General features: G+C 38.9%; 1 protein-coding gene across 1 annotated transcript in view; it reads right to left on the bottom strand.

The window, feature by feature from the left end:
• The window catches only part of HSD17B12 (hydroxysteroid 17-beta dehydrogenase 12), a 151020-nt gene that overhangs the window by 50126 nt on the left and 82745 nt on the right, over window positions 1-18149 (bottom strand). Inside the window, exons 4-6 of the mRNA XM_077818566.1 lie at window positions 13934-14044; window positions 6720-6784; window positions 5099-5143 (exon numbers count right to left, since the gene is read on the bottom strand). Coding sequence (XP_077674692.1) covers window positions 5099-5143; window positions 6720-6784; window positions 13934-14044 — 221 coding nt within the window. The remainder of the gene's footprint in view (window positions 1-5098; window positions 5144-6719; window positions 6785-13933; window positions 14045-18149) is intronic.

The raw sequence follows: 18149 nt of genomic DNA, 5'->3' as shown, positions 1-18149 counted from the left end.
ACACACTCTCACAGACTGTAACTGTCCATATACAATCCATACAAGAGACTATAATATGTAAACTATTAGCACAGTGTTTCTCTATGACTGGTCTGTGGAACAGCACTGGTCCCCGAGATCTCCCTGACACAGTTGAGAAAGGCAGCAAGCCAGTCCTGGGTATCAAAAAAGTTGAAAAACACTGGGACAGTGTCTATGACCCTTCTACATGTGGACAACTCCCTTTAAAATGGGATGGGAATTATATCCATGCTTCACGAGAACGAACTTTTACAAGCAATTCAGTGAAATTTGTCTAAAATGAAAGCTTTTTAAATGGGGTATTTTATATGCAAAAATTCTTCGATAATTCTCCTATTCCAGGCTGGACAAAACTGGCCTATCAGATCTGTGAAAACTGTCACCAATTCAAGTATAAGGAAAGGTCTGAAACCTAGACACAGAGACAGTGCATATGAAGGCAGACACTATGACTGAATCACATCATGTTGCAAGCCTCTTCCATTCAAGTTATTTGTCTTTTGAGCAAAATTTGTTTCTAGGATCTAGCAGGACAAAAGTTTCCCCATTCAAGATCTCAAACTTTTTGAGGGTGAGCTGAAAGGGGAAAGAACCCAGGCTGACCCGAGAAAGATGTTTCGATCTGATGTGACCAGATGGAACGAGATTGCTCAACTGATGAGATGTACTGTTCCACTCCCAAAAAATCAGTGAGACTCATTTTTGTCACTACCCCACAGAGCTATCAAAAGTCATGGAACTACAGACTCTCCTAAGTTTGGACAGAATATCTGCAGCTGAAAGGAGGTCTTAAATACTTCCTTCAACACTGACTAAAAACATCTCTCTGCTACTGCTACCCTTCTCTCCTGGTCTGTTTCCTGTGTTTAAAGTTCTAATTTAGCAAAGTGCTTCATAGCCATCTCTGGTTTCTCCCTCTCCACAATTTAAATAGTTGATTCCCCACTTCCTAATGCATGTATAATATTTGCCCATGAGTGTTCTATCTAGGGAGTATCTTCTGCAGTGTATTTACTCTCCCCCTTTTTGGTGTTTACAACTTTAAATATTTGTTTACTTACAAATATCAGTAATAAATGTCATACATTAATAATCCTAGCCAAGATATTACATATATAGCTCTTGATCTTTCCTCATAAGTTAATTGCTCTGGCATCTGATCTTTTTGCTGGTCTCCTCTGGATTGCGTTCAATTTATCAACATCTTTCTCGAAACATGGTGCACCCAACCAAATGCAATTTCCTAAATATGGTCCCACCAGAGCCAAAGAAGGACCATCACTTCTTCTCTGTGACATAATGTTACACACACTCACAGGCATGCAGTCTTTGGCTGCCCTGGGCTATTTTAAACATGAATTTACAACATGATGGGGATGTCATTCTTGTTCCACAGGTTTCTCACTCCTGTGGAGTATCTGTATTTTGGATTATTTTCTGCCTATGTTTCTATTCTCTCTAATTCTGTTTTATAACATTTTCCTGTCCTAACTTTTATTCAGAATTTCTAATATTATCTGCTCTCTTTCCGCTCTTCACTAAGGTGTTACAAGTGTAGTCTTAATGCCAACAGACACCTTCTTCCCAGCTTGACACATTGATACCTATACATTTTAAAATATTACAGTAAAATTTTAAGTGAGCTACATGCTTTCCAAACAAAGCAAGATAATATTCCCTTTGGGGAAAGGATGCTATCTATTTTCTTTCCACCACTGATTTTTAAGATTGTATTGCATGGAGACGCAGAGTTGGACTGGAAGAGAGGAACAGCTAATTTCTCATCCTAGATCTGAACTCACTCCTTCTGTGGCCTTGACCAGTCTAACTCAGTCTCGTTGCTAAAATGGGTATAATTAATTCCCTGAATACTCCTTTAAATAAGTTAAATGTTAACCCTTTGAAGATGGAAAGAACTACTGAAGTGCTAAGTATTATTTCCAGCTGACAGCTTTGAGCAGGGGGTTGGACTAGATGACCTCCTGAGGTCCCTTCCAATCCTGATATTCTATGATTCTATGACAGCCTTAAGACCCATCAAGTTAAAGCTAACTGGTACCCCACACACATTAATGTAAGGGAAAATGTAAAGACTACTTTGGTGTGAGTTTTATACCACTCTCTTTTTAATACAGATATAGGGTATGTCGAGGGAAGCAGAGAACTAGTCTTTACCATTAATAGTAATAAAATTTAGATCTTCCATAGCACTTATCTACACATCTCAAAACACTCTACAAAAGGAGGGGTAAGTGTCATCCACATTTTATAGACCAGGAAAGTGAAGTTTAAAAAGGTAAAATGATTTATCTGATGTCTCACACCAGGTCAGAGGCAGGGCTTTACAGTAAGAGAAAATATTAATTATTTGCAGAAAACAGCTGCTAAAATACATGAAAATGTGAACTGCTGAACAAACTAGAGCAGTCCCCAAGTCTTCAATCACTGAATAGTAGGCTCCCCCTTCTGGTGGAGTGAGGATGTCACACATCAGGAGAAACTGAAGTCATCCTGCACCTTACCGCTGATACATTTTAGCTCTAGCTGAGAGGTCACCAGATACTTTACACAAAGTTTTACACACAAGTGTTGTAGGCATTAATTCTGTATATTAGCTCAGCTGAGTGACCTTTGTTGAAAATCTTTCCTAGATAAACCTGTTGATCAGAATCTGGCTTCTCCCAAATAGAAATCTTGTAGGAGAGCAACAAGTCACTGTGATCCAGCCCATCTGACAGAAGAATGGTGGTGCTTGCCGGGGACGAAGATGTGCAAAACCACAGGTACAACAATAGTCAGGCTAGTGGGAAGAGGCAGTTGCTGGAGTAACAACAACTATGGTAAATTAAGGTTTCAGAGTAACAGCCGTGTTAGTCTATATTAGCAAAAAGAAAAGGAGTACTTGAGGCATCCGATGAAGTAGCTGTAGCTCACGAAAGCTTATGCTCAAATAAATTGGTTAGTCTCTAAGGTGCCACAAGTACTCCTTTTCTTTATGGTAAATTAAGCAACTTCAAGTTTTGGAACAAATAGTACCCAGCTTCAAAGTAACACATAAATTCCAAAACAGTAAAGAGTTAACAGTAGCAAGTGGACCACAATCTACTACCTAATATATCCTTTTTTCTTTCTCTCTCTTTTTTTTCTTTTTTTTTTAAACTGAAGCGTTGTAGTGAAGGGAATTCTTACAGCAGTATTGTTTTGTTCTTTTCCGGCTTCTGTATCTTTTTGGATAGAAATCAGACAACTTCAGACTAAGCTTCTTGGCAGCACGTTAGATGAACTTCGATGTGTTAAAAGAAAACCAAAACTCTCATCTACACGGGTAAATCCTATCCATGCAACCACAACTCCAACTAAATTCACCCAATGTTTTGGTTTCAACAGGAGACAAAAAGTTAACCCTTAGCTGTCAGAAGAGTTGCAAGTTTTCTTCCATCCTACATACATAAAAGCAAATAGGAGTTAGGGGCATAGCTACACTTGCAGATGTAGAGCACTTTGAGTTAAACCAGCTTTCGTAGAGCGCAGTAGGCAAAGCGCTGCAGTCTGTCCACACTGACAGCTTCAAGCACACTGGCGTGGCCACATTTGCTGCACTTGCAGCAGCATTAGGTGCAGTGCATTATGGGCAGCTAACCCAGCATGCAAGTGACTGCAATGTGCTTTTCAAATGGAGGCAAGGGAGGTGGAGTGTGACAGGGAGTGTGTTGTGTTTATGTGAGGGGAGAGAGAGTGGGTTTTTGGGGGGCTGAGAGCATGTCAGCATGCTGTCTTGTAAGTTCAGACAGCAGCAGACCCCCCTTCCCCTGCCCCACCTCTCTCCCTCTCACACACAGCATTCCACACTAATGGTTGCTTTATCTCGGAGCAGATAAGCAGCTGGCTGTCAGAAATGGAGCTTTCAACGGGCATTTCCGCATTCCTACAGTGATTCCAAAACAACGACAAGAGTGGCCACTTGACTTAAGGGGATTATGGGATGTTTCTGGAGGCTGATCAGAGCTCAGCAATGCCACAGCTCGTCCACACTGGTGCTGTGGTGCTCCAGCGGGAGTGCAGCCAATGTTATTTCACTTGCCGAGGTGGAGTACCAGGACCACTGTAGCCATGGAGTCAGAGCGCTCTACATGCCTTGCCAGTGTGGACAGGTAGTGAGCTAGTGCAGCTCGGGCTCCTTTGTTGTGCTGTAACGTGCAAGTGTAGCCAAACCCTTAGTGGTGAGTAGTAACATACATTTCTTCCAGCATACTTCCTCAACTTACCAACATGGATTTCCGAAGCAATAGAGAAGTTGGTATCATTTCCATCTCCTATTAAAAGTCTGATATATTTAGCGTACCTGGGTAAAGAATAAAGTCACATCCTCTTCCCCTGCTCACTGTGCCACACCACAGACTTGGTTTTAACAAACAAGAAAACGTTGATGCTGTTGAATTTAAGGCTGAAATCAGACTCCTTTCTTCCAAATTTTAAAAAAAAAGTAACTGAACACATCAAAAAGTTTCAAGATACTATTGAAGGGGAGAGAAATAATTTCAAAAATAGCATTCTAAAAGTTAAAACAGACTACTTGTACAATAACCCACAACAGCAAGTAGTTTCCTACTTGTTTTTTTATCATCTCACACAGTGAATACAATATTTAACTGTTGTGCCATAAGTGCACATGGTACCTTATTTAAAAAAAAAAAATGAAGGACTTCTCTGCCCAGAGAAGCTTACAGTCTAGGACAGCAAGGGATGAGAGATAAGTGCAGGGACATGAGAAAGACAGGATTATGAATGTGAAAGATCATGAGGTTTTGTTTTAAGTACACATCGTAGTCTTTTATAGCAACTTTTGTGTATCATTTATATTAAGTTGTCTTCTATGCAACATAATTGGAGAACAGTCTGGTGAGCAGGTAGGAGAGCGCAAACTAAACGTAGCAATCCTTGAGATTAAAAGGAGGAGAGAAACTGCATTGCTCAAAGGAAGTGAAAGCAATTTACTTATAGCAGGTGAATCAAAGTTGTTTATTGTTTTAGAATACTTAAGAGTTTTAAGTGCAAATATCAGTGAGAGGGCACTTACCTTGCAAACAGACATGATGTTAATGTTTATCATTTTATTGATTGTCTGCAGGAAAAAACAGATTTATAGAAAAGATTATTTTGATAACTATTAACAAACTGTCCAGGGCTCAAAGTGTCATAATTTAAAAAAGCCACATGCACTATAGCAAAAACGATCTCCAGCAGGAAATCTAGCAACCTCCCTACCCCTGATCTCTGTCAGAATCAGGTGTGCACCCAGATTGACACGGGTGTAGGCTGTCAGTCACTTAGATATTGAAAGATATCTAACCACAAACATGCAGGCATTATATTTAGCTGTATATACATTAAGTCTGCTTAATTACCTATGTAATGTAGAGTGAGCACCTGATTTAAATTAAAAAGGTAAGTGGAATCATTTGGGATTCTGGACTGTGAACTAACATTTATCCTCATTTCAGATTGTGTGCTCCGAAGACTACTTTCCTGTAGTCGATACCTATTCACACCTGCTTCAATTGAAGAGGATGCAGAGAGGCAGTAATAGGATAGGAAAAATTATGGTTAAGAAAATCTGCAATTGCTTCCAGTGTTAAAGAAACAACTTGAAAGAATAAAAAATGAGTGGACTGGTACCTCAGCTATTTTACTGGATGATTTTTACCAGTTTAGGAATCCTACTAATGTGAACTGAGCATACATATCATGGTTGCAAAACACTTCCTTATACTATTACATACTTATAAACTCTCCGACTGTGTAAATTCTGGCTTCCTTGACATGCTGACCACTGAACAACATTAAATCACGATTGCTTTTAATATATTACAGACTTTTAAATGGCTATCATTTGCCTATATATTGCTTAGTGTATTAATTCATTTACTGACAAGTTTTTTTAATCATTAGATGAAGATACATTACAGCACTTTCAACGAACTTAAGATTTTCAAGCTTATTTAACGGTGACCCCAAAAGAATGAATACATCCATTAACCTGTTTGAGTTATCAGACCATGAGAATGGGACAAAGGATGGACACATTTCTAAAAATGTGTACATTTTGAAGCATGAGACTTTGCATTTCAGTTTTGTTTATCTTGTTCAAATTTAGTATGTATTTAGTACTCACTAAAGTATGAACCCTGGCAATTTGAAAAACAATCTTTAAAGCTGTTATAAAAACTGTCAAGTCCACACAAGTATAACATCTGCAAATATTCTGTATTTTTTCACATGGATCACTCGCTTTCACTGTCTTCACTTTTTTTTTGTACTCTTTTTACTTGGTTTTTAAAAAATGGAGTAAAATTCAGTTGAGGTTATACCCAATAGCCATGAAATTCAGATATGGATCCCATAGCAACTGTAGCTCAGTTACATCTTTTACACGTAATTTCAAATGGATACATGCAATTTTTTTGTTCTGGAAGAACAAAAAATATGCAAGTATCTAAAAAAGGCTAAGCTTCTATCATCTCTTTGCATTTCCCAATCTCGTGTGTGTAAGTAAGTCAATTAGCCTTAATGTATTACTTACAATTACATCCAGGCTACCCCATTCAACAAGCATTCCATCCTGCTCAGAAATCTAAGACAAGTTTACTATTAAGGTAAGAAAACTGCAGAAGAGTTAAGTTAAACATAGCATCACTTACATTATCCAGGTCTGGAACATCAAGAAAATATTCAGGGTAAGTGTATGAAATCCCCACATTGTTGACTGAAACAAAAATCAACAAGTTTTACTTGTTTCTGCTGACTGTCATTCCAATTCTGAAGCTTTGAAGACTTGCAATAAGCAGTCTCATTTCAGAGTTAACAATGCCACATTCAGATGTTTTATAACTGTGCCTTTATGCCCTTGTGGCGTGCCATATTTCCTACAGCATGCACACACTCACATGTACTCGTGGACAGTGCGAGGGTGAATACATAAGACACTTAAATATAATTTTTGGAATTCTTTTTGACCATATAAATTGTAATTGTCATCTTCCACATGTCCTACCGGATTTCTGCTAAGCTTTATAGTACAATACAGGAAACATTCCTGTAAGTGAGGTGGTTATTTCCAATATATAGCTTTCCCCTTTTGAAATTTGCAGCATGCATGGTTTAGACCATGTTGCATCTCTAATAAGTGAGCCTCAACATGCTATGCGCAAGACAGTTTGCGTTGGCATGGACCACATGAACCAGAAACTGAGGCAAGCGCTCACTCTATGGCCACTAAATCCACAGTCAAATGCCCTCTCTCTTCACATAATGTTAGTCTGGAAAGATCATCTGCCTTCACATGTTGAGCCTTCCACTCCCAAGTTACAATCACTCTCCAGTGTTTTAATGCTGTTTAAGGTTAATCTATTGGGATCAGAAGCAGGTAAGCAAACTTCATGTTTAAATACAAGCTAATCATTATAATTCTCACTCAATTTCTATTTTTAAGTACAGGGAGGAGAGAAGCAGCCCTTGAACTAGTCCATTAGAGTGCATGAAGAGAAGGAACAGCTGGTAACCCAGCACCCACTATAAGGAATGCAGTACAAACACTTAGGCAAAACTCACGACTAACTGTAGAAGACACCATTATTCTTTACTTTTTAAAATGTTGTTAAAAGAATATTCCCAATTATTTTTAACTTGCATTTGAATCCTTCTCATCCCCCAGACCCTTCTCCTGGACAGAACCGTACCAAGTGTGCAGAGGTACAATTGTGTAACTCACCTGAATTAAATGAAAAGTCAAGGGACACATCCCAATCCCTGGCAACATCCTACGTGACAACGGTTTACAGTTTGTGAAAGAGTAAATGTGCCAGACAGTTTCCCCACTGCCTTGACAAGGGGCCTACTTCTCTCCCCACCCCAAATATTTGCAACAAGCTCTCCAGACTACAAGTTATTTATAGGCCATCACCGTGGTTCTGCTCCATCTTGTAATTTCTGTGAAAAAACTGCACACACATGCATGCACACACACACAGTATAGCAGAAGGGAGTCCTAGAAAGTGAAATACACTAAATGGCCAAATTAACACCACTCCTAAATCGGCAATTGCTGTGTCAGGACAGTAGATGGCAGCAGTAACCAACATGCAATCTGAGAGCTCATTGATGGCACTCTGTCAAAGAGCTTCAATAGCTTGTGGGGGGGGGGAGAGCACGAATAGGAGTGCAGGAGAAATCTCATTAATGACAATCTTAGTACATTAAGCAGTGCATGTTTTTGACAAATCTTATCTGCTTTTTGAAAGGGTTTGTGTTTTGCTTTCTCTGTCTAGTCAAAGGCTCATTATATGCGGATTCACCATAGCAAACTGTTCCACAAGTTATTTTCACACTCTTCAGATCTGTGAAATCTCCCCCCACCAGCAGCATTTAAAATTAACTGACAATCTGTTAATTGTTTAAACCTAATTTTTTAATGCAGGACTTCAGACTTGTTCTCAGAGGGCTAGTCTACACTGGCAGTACTAAAGCACTCTAAAAAAACCCACCTCCACGAGGGGTGTAGCTCCCAGCGCTGGTGCACTGTCTACACTGGTGCTTTACAGCGCTGAAACTTGCTGTGTTCAGGAGGGTGTTTTTTCACACCCCTGAGCAAGAAATTTGCAGCGCTGTAAATTGCCAGTGTAGACAAGCCCAGATATGAAGCCAATATTCATACTCTAGTAATCTAAACACTAACAAATCATAGAAAACTTCTAATCCCACTCAAACAGTGCTGCTTCTGTCCTTTATATTCTCAATTTCAACTTCACTATGAAAGACAGTAGCATGAAAACAATCTTTGTTCCATACATATTTAGTTGCTGTTGACCTCACTGAACAAGTCTACAGTTCAGTGTAAACCCAGGGTTCAAACTCAGGCTCAAGCCTAAACCCCATTCCATCTACACACAAATCGTGCTAACCCAGCGCTTGGACTCAGGATCCCAAAGCCCCACGGAGGTGGAGGGCCTGAGCCTGAGTCAAACCACAACTTAGAGTTCAAGCTCTATTGCTTTGCAGTGTAAATGCATCCCCACTGGAATCCTGGCAGACTCCCAAGGTACAAGTATCCCACACTTACACACACACCAACTTTCTTTTTCCTCTGGACAAACGTTTTCCCACACTGCAACATGAACAAAGGGCTAGAGTGTCCACATTTTGGGAGGGCACAAAGTCTGGGATATGGGTGGCTTGACTTGGGCATGCATAATGCAGTGTAGACACTGGCAGCCCAGGGTGGGACCGAGGGGTCAATAATGCCTAACCTAGGGTTACAAATGAGTGTAGGCACTCAAGCCCGCTAGGTTAACACACCTAGAGTCTGCTAACTTGAATTCCACTAACTTTTTGGCTCACATTTCAGCATAGACATACCCACTGAAGTTAATCTATAGACACACCATAGTCAGTTGCTACGGACTCAATATTTTTCATTTCTATAGTGCCTTCAACCCCATAGGATCCTAAAGCACTGTACTATTAATATATTAACAGCACTGTTGAAATGCATTCTCCTTTGCAGGTGAAGGGAAACTTTCCGGCCAATGCCACTGAGGCAAACATTTTATGAGAAGTGTCATGGGATCTCTGTCTCAGTTGCAAAAGGTTGCATTTTAAGATAGTCTGAAAAATCATTTCAATATCAAGCATATTAAAAATATGTGGAGGAAACTACAGACAGAAGATTACTTATAAGCAGAGGTTATTAAACTTCATTCCGAGACTGTTAAGTACACCTCTCCTATTCGAGATTTCTGAACCCCTTTACAGCAACTACTTACCCATGTACATTTCTTTACAAGAATCCTAAAAATATATTAGCTAGAAATGAGGAGAAATAAACATCCTGCAGACCATTAACAAGTGCTCTGCACATTCCTAATATGTGTACATTGCAGTAAAACCTCTGTTGCTGGCCCATGTCAGCTGACTCAGACTATGGGGCTATAAAACTGCAGTGTAGACATCTGGGCTTGGGCTGGTGCCCAGGCACTAGGACCCTGCGATGGGGGAGGGTCCCAGAGCCCAGACTTCAGTGCAAGTGTCTACACTGCAATTTTATAGCCCCACAGCCTGAGCCCAAGTCAGCTGATCGGGGCCAGCCATGGGTATTTTACTGCAGTGTAGACATACCCTCAGAGGCATAGAAGTTTTAACAAGCAGTGTCAGCATTAGCATGGGCGCGGGATACATTTTTTGGCCACCTGTCATCCTAAATATAACAAATTTTTCACCACAGTCATCCACCTTTTTATGGGTAGGGCACAACTCAAGATAGTGTGAAGAGTTAGGGAAACGGTTTTTCAGGATTTTCTGAAAATTTAACTCATAATCATAGAATCATAGAATATCAGGGTTGGAAGGGACCCCTGAAGGTCATCTAGTCCAACCCCCTGCTCGAAGCAGGACCAATTCCCAGTTAAATCATCCCAGCCAGGGCTTTGTCAAGCCTGACCTTAAAAACTTCCACGAAGGAGATTCCACCACCTCCCTAGGCAACGCATTCCAGTGTTTCACCACCCTCTTAGTGAAAAAGTTTTTCCTAATATCCAATCTAAACCTCCCCCACTGCAACTTGAGGCCATTACTCCTCGTTCTGTCATCTGCTACCATTGAGAACAGTCTAGAGCCATCCTCTTTGGAACCCCCTTTCAGGTAGTTGAAAGCAGCTATCAAATCCCCCCTCATTCTTCTCTTCTGCAGGCTAAACAATCCCAGCTCCCTCAGCCTCTCCTCATAAGTCATGTGTTCTAGACCCCTAATCATTTTTGTTGCCCTTCGCTGGACTCTCTCCAATTTATCCACATCCTTCTTGTAGTGTGGGGCCCAAAACTGGACACAGTACTCCAGATGAGGCCTCACCAATGTATAAGTAAGTGTGTGTTAGGGAGATATTTAAATTTCCACATCTTCCCCCCACTCAACCTTTCACTGCAGAATGGAACTCAACACTGTACTCTTTTCAATTTTAGCAATCCATTTCCATGGCTATTTGCAAGGGAAAAACTAGAAACAGACTTTAAAAATGCAATTCTCCTTCATGGAGCCCAAAGCCTGGCTCTGCCAGCAAAAAGGATGGTCAGGAATTCATCTGTTGAAATGTGTGCAAGCAAAACTAGTTCTAAATTGATGGTGATTTTATAAAGATTGAGCATCACTTGATAGAGCTAACACTTAATTTTGGGCATCTCATGTACAGAGTGCCACCTCATCCACAGGAATGTTCATGGGCATCAACACAGAACTTGAGGAATTTTCCTGACTTGTCTGCCTGGTCCATTTTCGTGAGCAGGAAATAGAGGGAAGTTTACAAGAAACCTAGTCAGTAATGCCCTTGGCTTTGCATTCACCTGCTCCACACTCAGTTCAGTACTGGGCTTGGTGGTGGCAGGAGTGCAGCCCTTATCATTGGTGGCTCTCATTAAGTTTTGTAGCCATCTTAAAATTAACTAAAGTTTTGTTTAAAATAAAACTGAAACCAGATGGAAAGTGATAGAACATTGTGTATTTACCTAAAAAGTTGAGTCTGCTGACCTGGACAGTGTCCCAAGTTTGTCAGACTTCATTTAAGAAGCCCATTACTTAAAGTGGTGCAAGGAAAATCTCTCATCTCTACCTATTTAACATATTGCTGCAGTTAGCACATGTTCAAAGTCACTGACAATGCTGTTTTGAACACACAGCAAAACGTTATGCAAACTCTAGCCTTTGCATGTGGGTGAGAAGTAACTTCCAAATAAAAAGGAGTTTACAAGGATTTTAATCTGTAAATACTTTAGTACTAACTTGTGCTATGACTTTGCAATCACAGTGGTCCTGATTCTGCCCAGTGTAGATGCAGACTATTGTGTGTATATAAGTGAAAGGTTAAAAGTAATCAGGACACAGTGCAAGGAACCCTATCCTGCAATAGTGAGTACTGAGCTGCCACTAAGTTACTCCTTCATATCAGCCCAAGTGAGGCCCCAAAGAAGAATGTGCACTATGTAGCTAAGTACCTTATTAGCATGGTTAAGGGTCTCACTTAAACCCATGTCTTCTCAGACACTCATATGGACAGCATGTATTGGCAGAAGATAGAACATAGATCTTGCACAGCAATTAATGCCACAGAAGTCTACAATGCCGCCTTTCATCTTTAAAACAAACTTGATTTTCTGGCAATCAACAAAATACTGCCTTTATGGATTAGCCATAATCTGAACCGTAAATTTTGCCAGTTTTAAAGAGAGACAATGGGTTATCACATTATCTGGAAAAAATATGAATTGCCCTGGTAGGTGCTGGTGCCCTCTAAAAGAGAACACACGTTACAACTGCCAACAGTTTAAGCAGCTCAAGAACCTTGGAACATTTGCAATGGATACCACAGATCTAGCACAGACCGCCCCAATTTGAGGGTACAGAAATCCAGGATTACCTACACCTAAGAAATATTATTGATTTTTTTCTTAAATGCAAAACTATTCCATATGTATTGGTTCTGGTTTAGGAAGAAACTTGGTCTTATAGATCAAGTAGGGGAGCAGAAGTCAGAACTCCTTTATTCTAATCTCAGCTGCAATTGTACCCTAAAACACTCTGGAAATTTTGTATACATTCTTATTTACCTCACATGGGTGTTGTAAAACAGTGTTATCTTTTAGAGCGCTTCAGATGACAGATTTGTGAAATCTCAAGCCGTTGTTTACCATTACAGGTTCTCATCCTCATAATGGAGAACTGTAGAAACGCAGTGTGAGAAAGGTGTGTAAGAATATATACACACAGGAAAATGCACTACTAACATATAATTTTAAGAAAATTCCTTTACTGAATTGTCTGAATCTAAAGTATGTCTTCTTATCTTGAGGAAACTCTACAGGTTCTTGAGCTTAAGAACTGGTTTGAATTACCTATTGATTTTAGGTTCAGTGAAGCAAACAGAATAATCACCTTGTCTTCTCCTACCCTTTCGATGAGAAAATGCCAAGACTACTGCAGCATCTTCAAGATACTGTATGGCACCCAAAGGAGAAGTGCAATAGGCTGAACAATAGCGCTAACTCATATGACCAGAACATAGTCAAACCTTAACCTCCTGAAGCAGGAAGTCAATGACTTCACGTTATAGCCTACCTTCAGCAGTTCTGTAACTAAAAGTTAATATCGTTCCCACAGGATTCAACTGCTACTCTATACACAAAGAGCAGAAAAACTAAACATTTAGTTTCATTAGAGCTGGGATTTATGAATAAATGCAGAAGCATTTTCAGTGCTGATGTGTGATCATAAATGCACCATTTCTCACGAGTCCTATTGAAGGTATTTATATAACAAAAGTGTGCTATGAGTACAAAAAAGTAAAATCGTAGCCTGACTTTAAAGACTCATTTACCCCCTTACGTCTTATGAAAACTAAAGTTAGACAGGTTGAAGTTAGCTGGCTTCTATTACAGCTTCATGATGTAAACTGGAGGGTTGTGGGAAGTAATCAGAAGGCAAGGAGAAGTATCAGCCCCTTTGGCTAAGGCCACAGAGGATCAAATACTAGTATTTGAAGTATTAAAGGCACTTAGACCTGAAGGTCAGCCTTTAGTAATATAAATAAAAATAAAGCATACAAAATGCATCATCAGAAGCACCCTGATTTAGGAAAGAACTGAACTACTGGAGTACGCGCTCTCCTGAATAGGGATGCTTTTAGGAATCAGGGCCATAATAAGAAATATCTAGAATGCAGTTACTTCACTTTTTTCAGCTCAGTCATATCCACAGCCTTTTCAGGCTGATTTCAATAAACTTTTAATATTAGGGCAGAGGGGAGCAAACTAACAGGGATATCAAGACAAATATCTCCAGCACGGAAAAATCTAGAAACAGGTCAGATACAAACCTAAAATACCAATCTCAAGGCCTTCCAGTCCTGCTTTAATTCTACTGTAAATATCTTCTCTCTCACCAAAGTCAGCAGCAATCATTTTTGTTTCCACTTTGAACTTCTCTTCTGAAAAACAACAAAAAGTTGAATACAGTTAAGTTAAAGCACTTGGCCATTCCAATTTTAAAAATATGAAGGATACTTAAGTCATTATGGTTTAAGACAAACTACCACAGTGTTAATTCAAAACATTGTTATACAGTGTCATGTTCATTTGTGCAGGGCAAGTGTTTTACTGTTAGGCTGCTTTGATTTATTCATAAACCTTCAGAGTAATATTAAAATCTTCCAACTCTTTGAAGACACATTCAACTAGTTGTACTCTCTCACCACAAGAGCCTCAAAAGATTCAGCACCTTCTGTTCATGAGGATCCAGGGAGTCAGCAAACTACACAGGTTAAAAACTACTACAGACCACACAAAATCCAAAACTTAGAAGCAAATTTCACATATCTGTTACATGATGAGAATTAAAGTACAATGGGATCAGGGACCACTGTACTTCAAATATTTATAGAGTTTAAGTGGCTCACTAACATTAGCAAAAGACTATTGGTGCAGAAAGCGCTGCAGCTTAAATGTGCGCAGTTTCCTGTTGCCCTACATCTCCACCCCAACCCTGACTTTGATGTTTAAGAAACCAAGGGGCCAGAAGAAAGGAAGTAGGAAAAAAAGGTACAACTACAGGTTACACAAGGCCAAAACAATCACTCAACATAGTGTCACTTCCATTCTTGCAGCATGCTGGAACAAATTACGTTGTTATAATTTCTGACATTTTATTCAAGATTTAAGGATAAAATGTCTTTGTAGCCTAATTCTCTTTACATCAAGTTAAGTTAATTACGTTAAATTAACATCAACATAGTGCCGTCTTGGACATCAGCAAAACAAAAGGTGGTGACCAAAATAGTTTAAATTAGATGGGAAAAGCACTATTTTATTGTTCCTTCAGTAATTTATGCACATTTTAAAGAATGGTTGTGGAAAAATTATTTTAAATCATTCATAAAAATGGTGCCAATTTAAATGGAAAAGAATCATTCACAAAAAGATTAGAAACAACCACATTCCCATGATGCTCTCTTCCATTCAAGAAAAAAATGGCAGCTCCCATGATTCCGTTGTCCATTCATGCAGAATCATGAATCTACTGCACTCAGTGGTTTGCTTGCGGCTTCTTTTTTGTAATAATCTGAATGGCAGATGCAACTATTTCCCCCCCTCTTCATCTTTCATGAACAGCTGCATTGTTTAAAAATCCCCAGGGAGATGTTGCTATGTAAAATGACGACGTAAACAGCATTAAGCCCCTACTGCAGCAGCAGTCTTGTGATCGCATCAGAAGAAAATCAAGTTCAACATCTTTTTACTGAGAAGGGGGAAGGAAGGTGAAGAGATTCTATTTTTGAACACATCTCTTTGAATGTTAAAAACATACACATGTGAAATCCTACAGGACACTGAATTAGAGGGAACAAATGTATCAAATGGACTGGGTGGATGAAGCAGCAAAACAGGACATTACTGCATACGTAGTCTTTATTGTTTTACGGTATTTTCAGCAATTTTCATTGCCATTAAGGGGCTCTATGAAATGCACATTAAACAAGCCAAACCCCATCACTAATGACTCACTTCTTACATTCCTCAAAATATTTTTCATTAGTTTGTTTTTTTTAAGCAGTTAGGGCTGTCAATTAATCGCAGTTAAGTCATGCGATTAACTCAAAATTTTTTATCACGATTAAAAAAAATTGCAATTAATCGCACTTATAACGACAGAATACCAATTGAAATTTGTTAAATATTTTTGGATGTTTTTCTACATTTTCAATATTGATTTCAATTACAACACAGAATACAAAGTGCACAATGCTCACTATTATTTTTTATTACAAATATATGCACTGTAAAAATGATAAAAGAAATAGTATTTTTAACTTCACCTCATACAAGTACTGACGTGCAATCTTTTTATCGTGAAAGTGTAACTTACAAATGTAGATTTTTTTTGGTTACATAACTGCACTCAAAAACAAAACAGTGCAAAACTTTAGAGCCTACAAGTCCACTCAGTCCTACTTCTTATTCTGACAATCGCTAAGACAAACAAGCTTGTTTACATTGACGGGAGATACTGCTGCCTGCTTCTTACTTACAATGTCACCTGAAAGTGAGAACAGGCGTTTGCGTGGTACTTTTGTAGCCGGCGTTGCAAGGTATTTACATTGCAGATATGCTAAAAATTCGTATGCCCCTTCCATGCTTCGGCCACCATTCCAGAGGACATGCTTCCATACTGATGATGCTTGTTAAAAAATCAAGTAAAATAATAAATAAAAAAATAATGCGTCAATTAAATTTGTGATTTCTCCTTGGGGAGAGAAGTGTATTTCTCCAGCAGAACCCATCACCACCATAAAAGAATGTCCTCTGGAATGTGGTTGAAGCATGAAAGGACATTAATCTTTAGCCCATCTGGCACGTAAATATCTTGCAACGCCAGATACAACAGTGCCATGCGAATGCCTGTTCTTACTTCAGGTGACATTGTAAACAAGAAGCAGGCAGCATTATCTCCTGCAAATTGTAACCAACCTTGTTTGAGTGAGTAGCTGACCAAGATGTAGGACTGAATGGACTTGTAGGCTCTAAAGTTTTAGATCGTTTTATTTTTGAATGCAGGTTTTTTGTACATAATTCTACATTTGTAAGTTCAACTTTCATGATAAAGAGATTGAACTACAGTACTTGTAGGAGGTGGAATTGAAAAAAACATTCTTTGTTTTTTTACAGTGCAAATATTTGTAATCAAAAATAAATATAAAATGAGCACTGTACACTTTGTATTCTATGTTGAAATTGAAATGAATATATTTGAAAACCATAGTAAACATCCAAAAATATTTAAAATAAATGGCATTCTATTGTTGTTTAACAGCGTGATTAATCACGATTAATTTTTTTTAATCACTTGACAGCCCTATTAGCAATACTTAGGGGGGTCTTTAAAAAAAAGGTTTATAAAAGCATACAAAGATACTAAATGACAAAAGGGGTAAGCAAAAAAGCTAAGACCTGATGCTAAATGGAGATAATTATGAAGTTCTATATTACTGATGGTAGCTTCTCCATGCAAACTGTCTTCAAAGCTTATGAAAATTAGCAAATCCATAAAGACATGGATTTAAAATGATTAATCTATGCAGCTTTAACTAATGTGTATCATCTTCTATAATGTGAAACAAGAAGTAAGGGAAGCCAGAAGAAACGATACTATGAAAAATGAAAAACAGTAAAGTTAATATCTGCAGTAAAAATAGCTTTAGGATTGGAATTTATGTTCTGTTCAACAGGTACATTCAAGGTCATATCACTACCCAGCTCAAGACAAATATTTAAGATGGGGTCAGAAATGTTCAAGGTTTTTTAAATTTTATTTTCTCTCTTTCAATACTATCTTATTAAGATGGTATTACCACTTTAAAGGAGAATCAGTTAATACCCAGTAAGCCAGTTATACTTCATCAGCCCACCAAAAGCTTGTAACAAATGCAGATGTTTCAAATAGTAGACCAGATTTCAAACAACATTAGTGGATTCACACATGGTAGTCCTGAATACTTCACTTCCTTAGGCAACCCCCTAATGCACCACATCTCCTGAATCTCAACACATCTTCTCTCTACTTCCTCAATGATAACTACAATCAACTTTTCCACTTCACCCCTACTGATGCAACCCTGGTTTATACTTGGTCATCTCACATCTTAATGATAGGAGCTTCTCACTTTTTGGCCTCCCCACCTCTCACCCCTCTGAATCCTCCAAGCTATCAAAAAGCTGTTGCCAAAATCTTCCTCTGATCATCACCAATCCTCCTGAAACTCATTTATTGGCTTCTAATTTGCTTCTGCACAAAGTTCTTTGCTCCTTCTAGGTTCTTCACAACTTCAACCCTACCCATATCTCAGCTCTCTTCATCTACCCCCAGTACCTGCCCCATTTGCCTCTTCATACCACCCTCTCCATGCCTAGAAAAGTCTACAGTTACACTTACCGAGTACTTTCCCTCAAGACTCTTTCTACGCTATTCCCCACAGTGATGGTGGTGTTGGCTGGGTGTTTAAATAAACATGCTTCTATCTAAGGATGTAAATATCTGTT

The sequence above is a fragment of the Eretmochelys imbricata genome, chromosome 6 (genome assembly GCF_965152235.1).
Source record: "Eretmochelys imbricata isolate rEreImb1 chromosome 6, rEreImb1.hap1, whole genome shotgun sequence".
Lineage (NCBI taxonomy): Eukaryota > Metazoa > Chordata > Testudines > Cheloniidae > Eretmochelys > Eretmochelys imbricata.
The sequence above is the reverse complement of the archived record's forward strand: the minus strand, read 5'-3'. Positions and strand labels throughout refer to the sequence as shown.